General features: G+C 36.0%; 1 protein-coding gene across 1 annotated transcript in view; it reads right to left on the bottom strand.

The window, feature by feature from the left end:
* LOC121428988 (atrial natriuretic peptide receptor 1-like) overlaps positions 1-17,030 on the bottom strand; it is a 54,565-nt gene that overhangs the window by 21,220 nt on the left and 16,315 nt on the right. The window contains exons 2-6 of the mRNA XM_041625885.1: positions 14,049-14,194; positions 9,375-9,530; positions 5,526-5,661; positions 4,637-4,731; positions 269-401 (exon numbers count right to left, since the gene is read on the bottom strand). Of these exons, the coding sequence (XP_041481819.1) occupies positions 269-401; positions 4,637-4,731; positions 5,526-5,661; positions 9,375-9,530; positions 14,049-14,194 (666 nt within the window). The remainder of the gene's footprint in view (positions 1-268; positions 402-4,636; positions 4,732-5,525; positions 5,662-9,374; positions 9,531-14,048; positions 14,195-17,030) is intronic.

Genomic DNA, 17,030 nt, shown 5'->3' on the forward strand with positions numbered 1-17,030 from the left:
GATAATTTCAAGTGCGACACACAGTGACAGGGCGGGAGATATTAAATCCCAAGCTGGAGAACGGGAGATTTTGCGAAAATGGGCTTTTGGCGGGAGATCTCCCGCCGAAAGCGGGAAAGTAGAGTTGGAGTCTCTCTATCCACTAGACAGATTAACAAATATTTCAGCGTCGTTATCTATATATAGGCGGACTGTTTAAGGTTTATCGGCGTAAACAACAGTTTTATTATCAAATGCTCGAACGTTCCATCCGGAACTTAATACTCACTGGATTGACAATTCTCGTTCTGGAAGCCACATTCCGGGGCATCTCGCGGCGGGTCGAGACCTCCTCCTGGCCATGCCGGCTTCACCCCCGTCCTCTCGAGTATACCAGTCTCCCCGTAATAATTCGATAGGACCTGATTATAAAGTGCGTCCCAGAAAAAACGAAACCGAGATTTATCAATGATTTATCATAACTTAAAAACAAATACAATTGGCAAGTGTCCTACCATTGTAATGCTTTTTACCTCTTAACCATTTTCTGTGATAAGCCTAAGGTATCAAAAATAAGAGCAAATATTGAACTTTTTAGGCATGTGATTTTCTTTTTGTAATTCGGATACCCCCCCTGCAAATGAGTTTTTGGTATCCTTTCTTCAATTTAATTTTGCTCACTCATGCGTGAATGAGGAATAATTTAAGTAATTTCAGATGAAAGAGGAGATTCTAAGCTTTACAAGGGTATAGGTCACTTGTCTATTGTATTTGTGATAAAGTTATTATAAATCATCGCTAAATCTCGGTTTCGTTTTTTCCTGGGACGCACTGTATAGGTTTTGCAGAAATGATAAAAATCAGGGACCGAGCCAGAGTATTTCTAAGAAATACATGAACGAGGGGGCAATGATTTTTTTACCCGAATTTAAGAGGTTATATTATAATTTTCTGGCCTTTTTTCACGATTTGAAAATCATATATTAGGAGGACGGGTCGCCCCTGTTCACTTCTGTTTAGCGCCTCCTCCGCAATAATTTTAAGAGACTTGTTAATGCACTTTTTCTTGACATTTATTCATATAGGCCTATAATCATATTACATTACTATCGCTTTAATATTTTTCTCATATTCATAATAAACCAGTTTCTGAAACTAAGTCCAATACATATAATAGCTTGTATATCTGGAAAAGACTTTTCAAGCAACACATTTTTTTATATTTATCATTATAATCATGAATTGTTATTATAATCCAATGAATTTCAACAGTTTGTATTAGTACTTATGTATTGTGAAACCCATAGTCCGAAATGGGACATCTTATTTCATCGACCCTTTAACCGAGAAGAGTTGTTGTAGTGCTACGTCTCCAAAACTTACGATTTCTTTACAAACAATTATATACATGTAGATATAAGTAACAATTGCGCAACAATTTACAGTGGTCATAAGAATATATATTTACTGTTGATTAGGGTTATGTTTGTTATTCCAAAGGTTCGAATATTCAGAAGCTTCGTTACTCCGAAGGTTCGTAATTGCGATGGTTCGTAATTCCGAATGATATCGTATATCCAAAAACGAAATAAGGTTCGCTACTCCGAAGGTTCATGAGCCCGAAAACGAAATAAGGTTCGTTATTCCGAAGGTTCATTGATCCTAAGATGAAACATGATTCGTTAATCCGAAAAATGAAACCTATGGTGAAGCTGGGGAAACAGCAAAGACAAGCGTGGGGGGGGGGGCAAAAGGACGCTTATATGTCACAGTGGGCATTTTTGTGCAAACAGATATTTTCACCATGATATTTATCATCTACGTTAAGTCGTTGGTTGTGAGTTTTGTAAATAATTAAGTTGAGCAAAAACTTTTTAAAGTGATTTATGATTATGATAATAGATATATTTAGGCTTTTTTTCCGCGAGAGAATTCTTAGTACGTACACACCCTTGGCATGGGACACTTGCCGCTCCCCCAAAAAACAATCACCATACTTAGGAAATAAGGCATTTATTCAAAATTGGAAATGCCCTTTTTCAAAATGAAACACCTTAGGCCTACAACATACATTTAAGGTTAGAAATCCAAAACAGTTATTGTTTCGTACATTTCTCACCCTGTTTCTGAATATATGAATGCTTAAAATTTAACAATAAATCTTTTCAAAATGATCAAACTTTTTTCAGTTTTATTCAAAATTTCATTCGACTGATTCATAGATTTCTCAATCACAATCCTGCATTACACCACTTAATATCTCACTTCTCTAATTTAAGCCTCCACATACTCGCCTCTTACTTCAATAGCAATGTTCATTAAAGACAAGGAAATCAATTGGAAACGAAATGAACATTTGTAGTAATGCGAACATATACAAATACAGAAATGTATATTATACAAATGATGTAACAAGATAAGTTATTCTTCGTTCAACCCACACAAAGATAATTTCGTCTTCGCTGAGCCCCTACACGAAGATAATTTCATCTTCGCTTAGCTTCCTTTATGAAGATAATTTCATCTACGTTTAACTAATACAAGAAGATAATTTCTTCTTCGCTTAACCTACACAAAGATGATATCATCTTCGTTTAACCTACACAAAGATAATTTTATTTTCATTTAACCTTCAAGAATATAATTTTATCTTCACTTAACTCTCACACGAAGATAATTTCATCTTCGCTAAACTCCTACGAAAAGAAAATTTCATCTTCGTTTAACCTACATAAAGATAATTTTATCTTCACTTAACTCTTACATGAAGTTAATTTCATCTTCCTCTAACTCCTACACGAAAATAGTTTCATCTTCATTTAACCTACACGAAAAACTTCATCTTTATTATCCTACACAAAGAAAATTTCATCTTTGCTTAATACACGATTTTTTTTAATTCCAACTTGAAAACCTGAAAACAGGTTGGAATATCACAAATTTTCAGCTAGCGCTTCGCGCACGAATTATTCGATTTGGGACATATGTATCCCATTCATTAAAAGTCAGTAAATGCACTTCTTAACAGTTTTTTTTTTCTGGTCAGTATATTAAAATTTTTAGCTCCCGCTTTGTGCTCACGTTTATTCTGTGGTTCGATAAAATCTTTTTCATGATTACAAAAATTGCTCGGAAGGTTTAATTTTCATTTTATTTATCTGATTAACGAACCTTATTTCATTTTCGGATAATCGAACCTTCGGTATAACGAACCTTACTTCGCTTTCGGACTAATGAATCTTCCGAATAGCGAACCACAATTTTCGTTTTCGGACTTACTTCAACCTTCGGAATAACAAACCTTATTTCGTTTTCGGACTAACGAACCTTAATTTCTCGGATTAAACGAACCTTTGTAATAACGCCACGAATGTTCGGATTAGCGAACCCTTTTTCGTTTTCTGATTAACAAACATCGATGTATTAGCAATTTACGTGTTTCGGTATCACGAACCTTCGGATTTACGGACTGTATACCGTTGGTTCAATTATTTATCAGCTTACATTGTTTAATGACTTATTTTTTTTTATTTCAGTTTTATTCACGTAGTAGGGTTGACCTTTCAGTTATGAAACTGGTTTACAAAGGGACCCTGCATCACGATAAAAAGTATATATCGGAGGGGGGGGGGGCACTTCCATTGACAAGTGGATACCATGTGCGACCGTGGGGTCTCGAAAAGCAACCTAAACAAGAATTTTCTATATTCTGAAAATGCACCCCTTAATAAGAATAATTGGCGTGTGAAACCGTACCCTTAACAAGTATTGGAAATAAAGCGATACTCTCGGCAAGTATTCCCTTGAATTGAACCCCTAAACAAGTACAGCGATATTTTAGCTGTTATATGTCACGGACCTTTACCTACATCAGTGGGTTTAGTACTGCCCCACCCTCCCAAACCTCGCGCAAAGTTCATCCTTTCTAAAAGATTTTAGTCTTAATTTTTTATACCCTCGCAAATTTGACCCTAAACACGTAGCTTTTCTAGCGAAATCAATATACCCCTTTTTCATTATTTTACTGTTTTTGGCACCCTTATTACGTAACGTACGTAACGTGTCCTATCTTGAAAAAGACATCCTTTTTACGTGTTTTTTTTTTGGGGGGGGGGGTCGCGCAGGGTATCAACTTGTCATTGTAAGTGGCCCCCGGCCGCTTGAGCACTATTACAGAGTGGATTTGGCGCTTTATAAATCACATGATTATTTTACTGCACAGTGAAAATACCATTTGGAAACAGATGAGAGCAGAGTACACTACAAAAAAAACTCCCTTCAAGAATTCTTATTTGTATTTATGTAATTGCATTCTTTATACGGGGGCTTCGTGGTCTGGTGGTCTCGTCTTTCAATCTGTGGGACGTGGATGCGATTCCCAGGCACGGCGTGTTTTCCTTCAGCAATGAATTTACCCACATTGTGCTGCACTTAACCCAGGTGAGGTAAATGGACACAACAAGAAGTGATTACTAAAAAAACTGTGAGTACCGGAATCGGTAGACTAGCTTAGTCATGTTAGCCGGGGTTAATATGGGAGCGCCTTGAGCACCTAGCAAGGTGGATACGTGCGCTATTTAAATCCTATATTATTATTATTATTTATACTTAACTCAAACTTAAACCTATCTACTAGTTCAAATTTCAAAAGATTCACCTGAAATGTGCCATTTTCGGTATCAGTCATGTCCCAGATGGAGTAGTCTGCGTTCCGGTCGCCGTTATTGTTGATTGTGACTGTGCCAGATATGCCTATACAATGACCAAAATATTATAAATCATTTTGAATTTGATAACGTTTCATGACGAAATTAGTGACCAGCTGGTCAATATTATATTTCACATTCATGCGAAACCATTGATATTCGCCGCCTTAATGTTGAATCATATTGTTGGCCTATATAGTCTAATACAATTTTTTTATTCAATCTACTATATAATACCACATGGGTGACACGACATTTTCTCCGGCGACAATTGCTCCGGGCTTTCTTTTCTCTAAGATGAAGGGTTAGGGTTGCAAAAGTGTGTTATAGGTTTAGGATAGGATATAGTGTTAAATCGGGAATTGAAGTTGGTCATTCCATTAGTGAAGTACAACCGAGCAATTGTCGCCGGAGAAAATGCCAACCGATTTGTAAACACCCGCTTCAGGCTAAATGCCATTTAGTCTAATGCTCAGACGGTCTAATTTCCACTTCATATGCAAAGTTTAGTTCACGATCTGCTTATGTAATGGGTCCGTTGCAGAAAGAGTTGCGTTTAAACGCAAGTCAAAAAATCAATCGCAAGTCCCAAATGCGCGCTGTTGATTGGTTGAAAATCAAGTTGCGCGTGATTTTCAGAGTTGCGATTGATTGCAACTCTTTCTGCAACGGGCCCCAGAAAAGACTGATTGATATTTAGACAAAATGGATGCGAGAAGAAAATTGGGTTTAGCCCATCTGTAAACAAAACAAAATGGCAAATGGGCTAAAAAAGAATCAGTGCAAACAGTAGACGATTCGGCGGGTAAGCAAATGGCAAATAATTAAATCAATAATCACCGTCGAAGGATCGATTCCACATCTTCCTCGTGATAGAGTAGCCATCTGATATATTGCCTCCCTCAGCCAAGGTTTCATTCACAGCCAAGCTGTACAAGATCACAGCATCGTGGAACGCACTCGCAAAGAAATTATTCTGAAAGGATAAATAGTCATGTTTATTTTCCAAAGTGTGTGTTAGAGTCTTTAAACAATGGATGTAATATTCGATGTTATACATTATACATTTTTAATTGGTCAACATAGAAATTCGTTTTATCTAAGAACTTCAGTTTCACAAATTCCTGAATTGCGCTGTCAAAGACGTTAATATAAAATAAAGAAATAAATACTTTTGTTTGTTTGAAAGGTTATACATAAAACACAAGACCTATAAATACATTTCACCCATTAACCATGTTAACTGTTTTAGATCACAGTATTATGAAAAGCATTGTCAACGAAAGTGATACCGCAACAATCAAAAGTGAGAAATTTCGAATTTCAATTAAGCATCGTTTAGGTAGGCCTATGCCTTGAAAAGCGTTCAAATAACTGATCAAAAAAATTTCAGCAAGAATTTCATTCACCAACATTAAAGGTAAATGCTAGTATTGGTAACGATATCAAAATGAGTTCGTACAGAATCTAATGAAATGACCACCGAAGTGTATGTTTGTATAAATAAAACGCATGTTCCAAAGGATTCTGGAGGAAATTGTGTAATTGCTGAGAAATCAGCAAATAAGCACATGATCCGGGTAGGGCGTCGGGCCCGACGCTCTAAGCAATAATTATACATTGTCCCACGTGCGCTTATCTGTGTTGGGGATCTTCGGTGTGAACATTTTTCAGCGTAGATTTCAAGATTTCACAAAGTTCAGTTAATGTAACTGTACCAGATCTAGATCCTCGATGATATACTGACAATTAAGCCTTGATTTACAGACTTTCTCATGAAATCAGTGTTTACTGCAACTACTGGAATTTCTCTTTAAGTGGAAATGAAACCTTTGGAACAAGTAGGCTTTTGTCGAAGCAGAAAAATCACAGAATAAGAAGAAAGAAAGTTTGAGAAAAATCGGACAAACAATGAGAACGTTATGAGCATTTGAATATTGCAATCACTAATGCTATGGAGATCCTCTCATTGGCAATGCGACAAGGATGTGTGATGTCACATGTGAACAACTTTCCCTTTGATGGACTATAAAATACCCTCAATACGTCTCTTTTGTTTTTTCTAATGGTGATACAAACACTTTATCCATGATGTATTCTTTAAAAATCTGTATTACATGCCCTCCTATAGAAAGAACACATGATCTACTGATAGATTTGATAAAAGAGGCAATTTAAGTGAAATATATACTAAAGTAATGTGGAGAGTTGTTCACAAGTGACATCACACATCTTTGCCGCATTGCCAATTTGAGGATCTCCATAGCATTAGTGATCGCAATATTCCAATGCTCATAACTTTCCCATTATTTGTCCGATTTTTATCAAATTGCTGTTGATCTGTTTATTTGATTTGTCTGTTTTCCCACAAGCTATCTTGTTCCAAAGGTTTCATTCTCCTTTAACCTCAAATAATTACGAAATTGTGAAACTCATTCTCCGTGATGAATGGGGAAAGGGTAGATGATGGGGGAGCATAGGATCTTATATTTCAATACTTTTCAGTACAATACTTAAAGGCTTAAAAAGTAACTTGGCAGAGGCGTAATTGAAAGTGGAGATTTGCCGAGACAAAATTAAAGTGCAATCCAAGAGACACCCATTTTCACATTTGGATTGGTAATTACTTTGGCATTATTAGAATATCGACGAGGTTTATGATATTCCTTGCAACGCCAGATATGATGAATTTTGTGTATTGAATATTGGCCCTTTTGAAAAACAGACTTCTATCACGGCTCCTTTGGAAAACAGCCATGCTAAATGGGCTTTTAACAGTGGTGAAATAAATAAAATAAAATGAACCGCGTCTGTCGGAAATAATTCGTGAAATTCAACCTTCAGTTTTGGGGTGCTTTATTTCACTCTCGATTTCATACCTCCGTTCGAGTGGCAGAAAATAATATAGCAAAAAGGTTTACAATTCCATGATCCTTTTTTATGGTTGAACTTTAAGGACTAAATTACATTGATGTCTATGTTTGCAGGAAATTACCGAAGTTTATTCATTTGGCATGGGCAAATAAATCAAGGCTATTATACTGAGCTCATATTTAGGCAACAGGAAATTGGGTCACACAGTTCATGAATTAAGAATATTCACACAAGGTTATATTTGAATCAGATTGAATGAATGGTACTTTAGAAAGCTATGCTCTCTAAAATGTGTTCGTCTAGTTGCAGTTTGGTTCGACGAAGATGGAGAGAGAGATATATAAAAACAAACCCAAAATTGGAAAACCCCTAGTATATCCATCCGCTCATAGGCCTATCTCAAGTTTAAAGTATCGAAAATTTTAATGATTTTTTATGATACGATCGGTACAAAAACGAGTATGTTAATTTCATTATCCGATTTCACTAAAATCTGGGATAAAATGTTATATATAGATATGTTTTCCCTTGTGCAGGGGCAAATACATTGATTCGGCGGCGTACCCAGGATTTTCCAAGGGGGGGGGGGGCAACCGCATATAAAGGACATTTCGTACCAGAAAAAAATTGACATGCAAAAAAAAAAGATTTTCAAGTTCAAATATGTCGATTTTCTTTGCATTTTTTGGATCCCCTGGATCAGTTGTGACTCGTCGGGGGGGGGCAGTCTTTCCCTGCCCCCCTTAGGTACGCTAGTGCATTGATTCAGGGGGGGGGGTCGAACCATTGTATCCCCCATTGGCGTACAGTTGGGGGGCCTTGGCCCCCCATAATTTTCACAAGAGAAAAAAAGAGAAAGGAAAAAGGGTGAAATATGGTATCATTTTCAGAATATTATATCAAAATATATCTAAAATATATATTTTTATATCAAAAGGTCATTTTTTTTTGTCCGCGCGCGTTGCTAACATCTTTTTAGAAAAGTAAGCCCGACAAGCCATGCTAGGTACCTCGGTAGCCTTTCCCTCCTTGGTGATTTTTTTTAAATATATATAAAAAAATATTTGTAGCAACTGTGTCCTTTTGGAATAAGAAGTATTTTTCCCGGGGGTGGGGGCTATTTTTGTGTGTTTTTTTAGAAAGAGAGATTTTCACATAAATATAGCCCGTCATGTGTGAAATCCTTGTTCCTTAATCCACCTTAAAGGACAAGTCCACCCCAACAAAAACTTGATTTGAATAAAAAGAGAAAAATTCAACAAGCATAACACTGAAAATTTCATCAAAATCGGATGTAAAATAAGAAAGTTATGGCATTTTAAAGTTTAGCTTATTTTCAACAAAATAGTTATATGAACGAGCCAGTTACATCCTAATGAGAGAGTTGATGACATCACTCACTCACTATTTCTTTTGTATTTTATTATATGAAATATTTTTATTTTCTTATCATTGTCATGTGAAATGAAGTTTCATTCCTCCCTGAACACGTGGAATTCCATTATTTCAACATTTTGTGCTTCAGGCAAGGAGGTCCTAATCATCAAATTCGTAAAATTGAAATATTGTATAATTCAAACAATAAAAAACAAAAGAAATAGTGAGTGAGTGACATCATCGACTCTCTAATTTGGATGTAACTGGCTCGTTCATATAACTATTTTGTTGAAAATAAGCGAAACTTTGAAATGTCATAACTTTCTTATTTTACATCCGATTTTGATGAAATTTTTAGCATTGTGCTTGTCTGATTTTTCTCTATTGATTCAAATCAACATTTTTCTGAGGTGGACTTGACCTTTAATAAACCCTCACATGCTCTGGGTCGGGTCTGGTCCAGTTGTAGTCCCGTAACTCACGGCGTTCCAGCTCCGTCTGAAATGCTCTGTACTCGTCAGTCTGCGGCTCATAGAGACGAACGGTGAGGAGGGCTTCGTAGGCCTTCTTGGCGTCATCATCCCGACCGTCGTTCTTAAAAAAAATAATATGACGTAATAAGGGGGAAAATACATCACTTCTACATAATTGCTACTATCATCTCTATAGCCTTAGGTCGACTACTAGTATTATTTCTTATTATTATAATACTGGTATACTACTACTACTACTACTACTACTACTACTACTACTACTACTGCTGCTACTACTACTACTTCTACTACTACTACTACTACTACTACTACTTCTACTACTACTACTACTGCAAACACCACCACCACTATTGCTACTACTACTACTACTACTACTACTACTACTACTACTACTACTACTACTACTACTTCTACTTCTACTACTACTACTACTACTACTACTACTACTACTACTACTACTACTACTACTACTACTACTACTACTACTACTACTACTATGCTACTACTATGCTACTACTACTACTTCTACCACCACCACTAGTAGTAGTAGTATTTATTTCCGTATTAAAAGCACAATTATACACAATAAAATACGGTGGACAGCCCACATTCAGCGTGACTGGCACAGTCACGCTGGTCTTCCGTGGGGTCCAAAACATTTCACATTTACATAATAAAGTTAGACACAGTATAACCAGATTAAGATAAGAGATGTACAGAAGATAAATGAAATAGTGACGAACATAAATGGTTGAAAATACAAATATTAACTGTAAACATACTTAGATAAAACACCGCAAAAAACAACAACAAACAAACAAGAAACCAAGGGGTGCAAACCTAATAGGGAATGGGGGAGGGGGGGGGTATATCGGAGTCCATGTGGCTACAGATCAATAATCTAAGATTTGAAAATATTAATACTAGGGGATGATTTAATGTAAGGAGAAAGGGAATTATAAGCCATGGCGCTTTTATACTTGAATGATAATTTGTTCTTGCTTTGGGTAATTTAATTTTGGTTCCGAAACGGGAGGGATACGTATGTGATACTAACTAAAATTCATTTTTTAGATATTTTAGAGATAGATTATTCATGATCTTATATATGAGAATAAGGGAATGGCCGCTTCTTCTTTTGTCAAACAATCGCCAATTTAGTGTATTGTGCATTTCCAAAATAGATATATGCGATTCGGGTTTAATCTGAAGTATAATACGACCTGCTCTGTTTTGTAGTTTTTGGAGGCGGTCTGTGTACTATGTCTTAACTAAAACTACTGCTACTACTACTACTACTACTACTACTACTACTACTACTACTACTACTACTACTACTACTACTACTACTAATTCTATTACTACTACTACTACTACTACTACTACTACTACTACTACTACTACTACTACTACTACTACTACTACTACTACTACTACTACCACCACCACTACTACTACTACTACTACTACTACTACTACTACTACTACTACTACTACTACTACTACTACTACTACTACTACTACTATTTATATTTCTACTACTACTACTACTACTACTACTACTACTACTACTACTACTACTACTACTACTACTACTACTACTACTACTTCTACTACTACTACTACTACTACTACTACTACTACTACTACTACTACTACTACTACTACTACTACTACTATGCTACTACTATGCTACTACTACTACTTCTACCACCACCACTAGTAGTAGTAGTATTTATTTCCGTATTAAAAGCACAATTATACACAATAAAATACGGTGGACAGCCCACATTCAGCGTGACTGGCACAGTCACGCTGGTCTTCCGTGGGGTCCAAAACATTTCACATTTACATAATAAAGTTAGACACAGTATAACCAGATTAAGATAAGAGATGTACAGAAGATAAATGAAATAGTGACGAACATAAATGGTTGAAAATACAAATATTAACTGTAAACATACTTAGATAAAACACCGCAAAAAACAACAACAAACAAACAAGAAACCAAGGGGTGCAAACCTAATAGGGAATGGGGGAGGGGGGGGGTATATCGGAGTCCATGTGGCTACAGATCAATAATCTAAGATTTGAAAATATTAATACTAGGGGATGATTTAATGTGAGGAGGAAGGGAATTATAAGCCATGGCGCTTTTATACTTGAAGGATCTTTTGAGGTAATTTGTTCTTGCTTTGGGTAATTTAATTTTGGTTCCGAAATGGGAGGGATACGTATGTGATACTAACTCAAATTCCTTTTTTTAGATATTTTTGAGATAGATTATTCATGATCTTATACATGAGAATAAGGGAATGGCCGCTTCTTCTTTTGTCAAACAATTGCCAATTTAGTGTATTGTGCATTTCCAAAATAGATATATGCGATTCGGGTTTAATCTGAAGTATAATACGACCTGCCCTGTTTTGTAGTTTTTGGAGGCGGTCTGTGTATGTCTTAACTAAAACTACTGCTACTACTACTACTACTACTACTACTACTACTACTACTACTACTACTACTACTACTACTACTACTACTACTACTTCTACTACTACTACTACTACTACTACTACTACTACTACTACTACTACTACTACTACTACTACTACTACTACTACTACTACTACTACTACTACTACTACTACCACCACCACTACTACTACTACTACTACTACTACTACTACTACTACTACTACTACTACTACTACTACTACTACTACTACTACTACTACTACTATTTCTATTTCTACTACTACTACTACTACTACTACTACTACCACCACCACCACTACTACTACTACTACTACTACTACTACTACTACTACTACTACTACTACTACTACTACTACTACTACTACTACTACTACTACTACTACTACTACTACTACTACTACTACTTCTACTACCACTACTACTACTACTACTACCACCACCACTACTACTACTACTACTACTACTACTACTACTACTATTTATACTTCTACTACTACTACTACTACTACTACTACTACTACTACTACTACTACTACTACTACTACTACTACTACTACTACTACTACTACTACTACTACTACTACTACCACCACCACTACTACTACTACTACTACTACTACTACTACTACTACTACTACTACTACTACTACTACTACTACTACTACTATTTATATTTCTACTACTACTACTACTACTACTACTACTACTACTACTACCACCACCACCACTACTACTACTACTACTACTACTACTACTACTACTACTACTACTACTACTACTACTACTACTACTACTACTACTACTACTACTTCTACTACTACTACTACTACTACTACTACTACTACCACTACCACCACCACTACTACTACTACTACTACTACTACTACTACTACTACTACTACTACTACTACTACTATTACTACTACTACTACTACTACCACTACTACTAATACTACTACCACTACTACTATTGTTACTAATACCACTACTACTACTATAACGATGACGGTGATGCAGAAGAAGATGAATACGGCTAATTGGGGATTACCCACACAACTTCTATTAAGAAGGGGAAAAAAGTATTGGTATGATGATGGTTGTAATTGTCATGAATTGTGATGATGCAGTGATTATAGCAATGATGGAGATGATGGTGATGGTGGTGGGGGTATGATGATGGTGCTGCTGCTGATGATGTGCTGATGATGATGATGATGATGTGATAATGGTGATGATGATCTTGTTGTTGATGATGATGACCTTGATGATGATGATGATGATGTGATGATGGTGATGATAATGTAATGATGATGATTATAATGGTAATGATTATGAGTATGATAATTATGATGATGATGATGTGATGATGATGATGATGACGACGACGATGATGATGCAGATGATGATAAACAGCTAGTCAATCTAAATTCACCATTTTTCACAGAGGTTCGGTAAAGTAATCATCAGAATATTCATAGTGCACTCGATACTGGTTCGAATACCCATATGTTTACCACAAAAATTAGGAGTAGTTAGTAGTATTATTACGAATTATAGCAGTTAAGCATCCGGAAACTTTATCAACACTCATTTATCAGTTGTATTTATCACATCTATCAAAACAGTAGACAAATAACTTTCTCAATCTTCAATAGATTTTCCTCAAACCTTCATCAATATTTCTTTTTCTTGCTATTTTAACAACAAACTTGTGCTGCACTCGACCCAGGTGATGTGAATAGGTACCCGGTAGAATTTTTCTTTGAACGTTTGAGCGCCTATTAATATGGCGGCTCAGGTACAGCCGGAGTAATATGATACCAAGTATCAAAGCGCAGTTGAGAATATGCACATAGTAACTGCGCTATATAAATGAACATATCATTATTATATGATAATAATAATAATAATGATAATAATAATAATAATAATAATATAGGTTATTTATATTGCGCACATATCTATCTTGTTAGGTGCTCAAGGCGCCCCTATATTACCCGGCTAAGCTAGGCGTTCATAGCGCACACAGCTTTTTAAGGAATTACTTCCTACCGGTACCCATTTACCTCACCTGGGTTGAGTGCAGCACCTTATTTATATTTCTTATCATTATTTATCTTACTTGTTTCCAGTTGTCATCTCCAAACACCAGAGTATTACTGAATGGTTCGATACTGACGAAGGCATATTCACCATCGACCAGTCCCATATCGAACGCGTGCAGCATGGCCTCTCGAACCAGTTCACCGGGTCCCGATACGATGATGACTGCAGTAACGGAAAGGAGAAAGTGGTGGAACTTAAAAGAACAAGTCCGCCCCAACAAAAACTTGATTTGAATAAAAAGAGAAAAATACAACAAGCATAACAGTGAAAATGTCATCAAAATCGGATGTAAAATAAGAAAGTCATGGCATTTTAAAGTTTCGCTTCATTTCACAAAACAGTTATATGCACATCTCGGTCGGTATACAAATGAGGAACTGCTGACATCACTCACTCATTCACTCACTCACTATTTCTTTTGTATTTTATTATATGAAATATGAAATATTTTTATTTTCTCATCATTGTCATGTGAAATGAAGATTCATTCCTCCTGAACACGTTGAATTCCATTATTTTAACATTTTGTGCTTCAGGCAAGGAGGTCCTAATCGTCAAATTCGTAAAAATTGAAATATTGTATAATTCCAACAATAAAAAACAAAAGAAATAGTGAGTGAGTAACATCATCGACTCTTTCATTTGGATGTAACTGGCTCGTTCATATAACTATTTTGTTACAAATAAGCGAAACTTTGAAATGTCATTACTTTCTTATTTTACATCCGATTTTGATGAAATTTTCAGCATTGTGCTTGTCTGATTTTTCTCTATTGATTCCAATCAACATTTTTCTAAGGTGGACTTGACCTTTAATTCATCCTCACGGACAAAATACATTTTATGGAATTAATAGATATTTTCGTCAGATAACAATAATTGACGTGGGAATTGCCAAGTCCGGAGAGTTACAATGAAAGTGAAAATCCATCAGCGTGAAATGATATTGCATGAGAACCGCGGACCTCATTTTAAGAGCCATCCAAAATATTTTTATTGTAATATGTCATGCATAGGCAAGTGAGGACCCTTTTTTTTGCTTGTCAAGTTTTTCCTGGAAGAAAATTACATCGATTTGGTAGTGAAGACCTTTTTTTTTGCTTGTCATATTTTCCTGTACAAAATACCCCCACCTGGTAAATCCTGGATCCGCCCCTTGTGAAGCGACAAGTAAAATGACTCAAGGAAGTGTACTGGGGCCGCTTTTGTTCACAATATTCGATACTGATTCACCGTTGGCCACGATGAGTTGTACTATCAAAACAGTAGACAAAAAGATTTTCCTCAAACCTTCACCAATATTTTTATATTATTTTGTTTTGCTATGTTTACAACAAACTTTTCTTGAGAGTAAACTTCTGATTTAAGGCCACGGCTGGGCTGGTCTACAATTCGGCGTGGGAAGAAACAGCATTTCTTTGTCATGTAAACATCTAAAATAATCGTACAAGAAGTTCAGGATAACTATAAAAATGCTTCAATCAAAATTTTCAAAAGGGGAGTGACATTTTCCCGAGGAAAATTTGACAAGCAAAAAAAGGGGGTTTCTCCCAAAATCTTAGGTAATTTCGTCTTCAGAAAATTTGAAGAGAAAAAAGGTTTAACAACAAGAGGTTGAGGCATATCTTACAGGATTTACAAGAAATATGAATCATCTATGAATCTATTCATACATCTTTTGTAAACCGTCTACATACATCGATTTTAAATTGGTCAACGTGCAAAGCGGAAGCGTATAATAATTCAATTATACATTTATATTACACAGTAAAAAAACATATCAATTTGTTGTGTACAAAAAACGCTCCTTTTATAAGGCATAGAAATGGGACGTTTAACGCACAGTCACTAATACGCGCCGCTGTCTTCGCATCGTGCAGGCAGTCTACGTGTATAGTGGCGGGCTGCTACATTGCGGTGCAGGGGTGTTCAACTTACATATCGTGAGCGCACTCAGCTGCGTGTTTTCACTTCTTCTCCTTTCTCTCCTTTTCTTGTCATTTTTCCTCGCATTACTTGTTTTCATAAATTTCCCTCTCACTTTCCTTGTTTTCTCACTCCCTTCAGTTTTGTAACTCTTCTTGATCACTTGCATTCATTGGCACACCCCCCGGTCAAAAATGGTACGGTCCTATCCAACATACACTCAAGTCGTCGCTGTACGAATAAATGAAAACGTGCAAAATTCTTCACGCGCTGCGTTGCCTAGCTATGCGTGTGTACTGTGTACACACAATGCCATCGGCTGAACCCGCCAAACTAGTGACCAATTACTGCAAAAGCTTTTGCAAATGTGAAAAGTGACAGAGGTTTTTTTTATCCAATCAAAATCATTCTTAGGTATTCGCAATCTACAGCATTTTCTGCAAAATGTCTTTTTTGATAGGGTCTATTGTGACGTATATATTTTTTTACAACAATGTGAAGTCGCACCAAACGTTTCGTTTCCCGCACTTGCCCATTGGCTCATGTACAAATGGATTTCCAAAATCATCAAGAAAGGTTCCAAAAACCTCAAAAGTGACAGAACTTAATTTGACTAAAATTAAATGAAAATCATATCATGTTCAAGGTGAGAATCTGCTCTATTCTATTCTGTTTTGATAGATCACCTTGTTGACGCGTTTGGAAGAAATCTTAGCAAATCCCTCAAAAACGGCGTATTTTCTATTATTCTCCATAGGGAAATAATTTAACACGCTACGCACTGCAAAAAAGGAGCGCAAACAAATTGATATGTAGCACGTTGTTTAAGAATGTCACTCTAACAACAAGTTATTTAATCATTTTGTAATGGTTTAAACTTTTTAAACAACTTGTTTAAAAAGTTGAAACAGTTGCTTAAACAATAGTTGTTAGAGTGACGGGCTTGAACAACGAACTTAAAACTTAAACAGCGTTTTTACATGTAGACGACGCATAGGATGTTAGTCAGACAAATAACAATAGTAAAATATGATACTTTATCATATCCATCAATGGAGATATCGCGAAAAAG

Source organism: Lytechinus variegatus, chromosome 15 (assembly GCF_018143015.1).
Source record: "Lytechinus variegatus isolate NC3 chromosome 15, Lvar_3.0, whole genome shotgun sequence".
In the NCBI taxonomy this organism is placed as follows: domain Eukaryota; kingdom Metazoa; phylum Echinodermata; class Echinoidea; order Temnopleuroida; family Toxopneustidae; genus Lytechinus; species Lytechinus variegatus.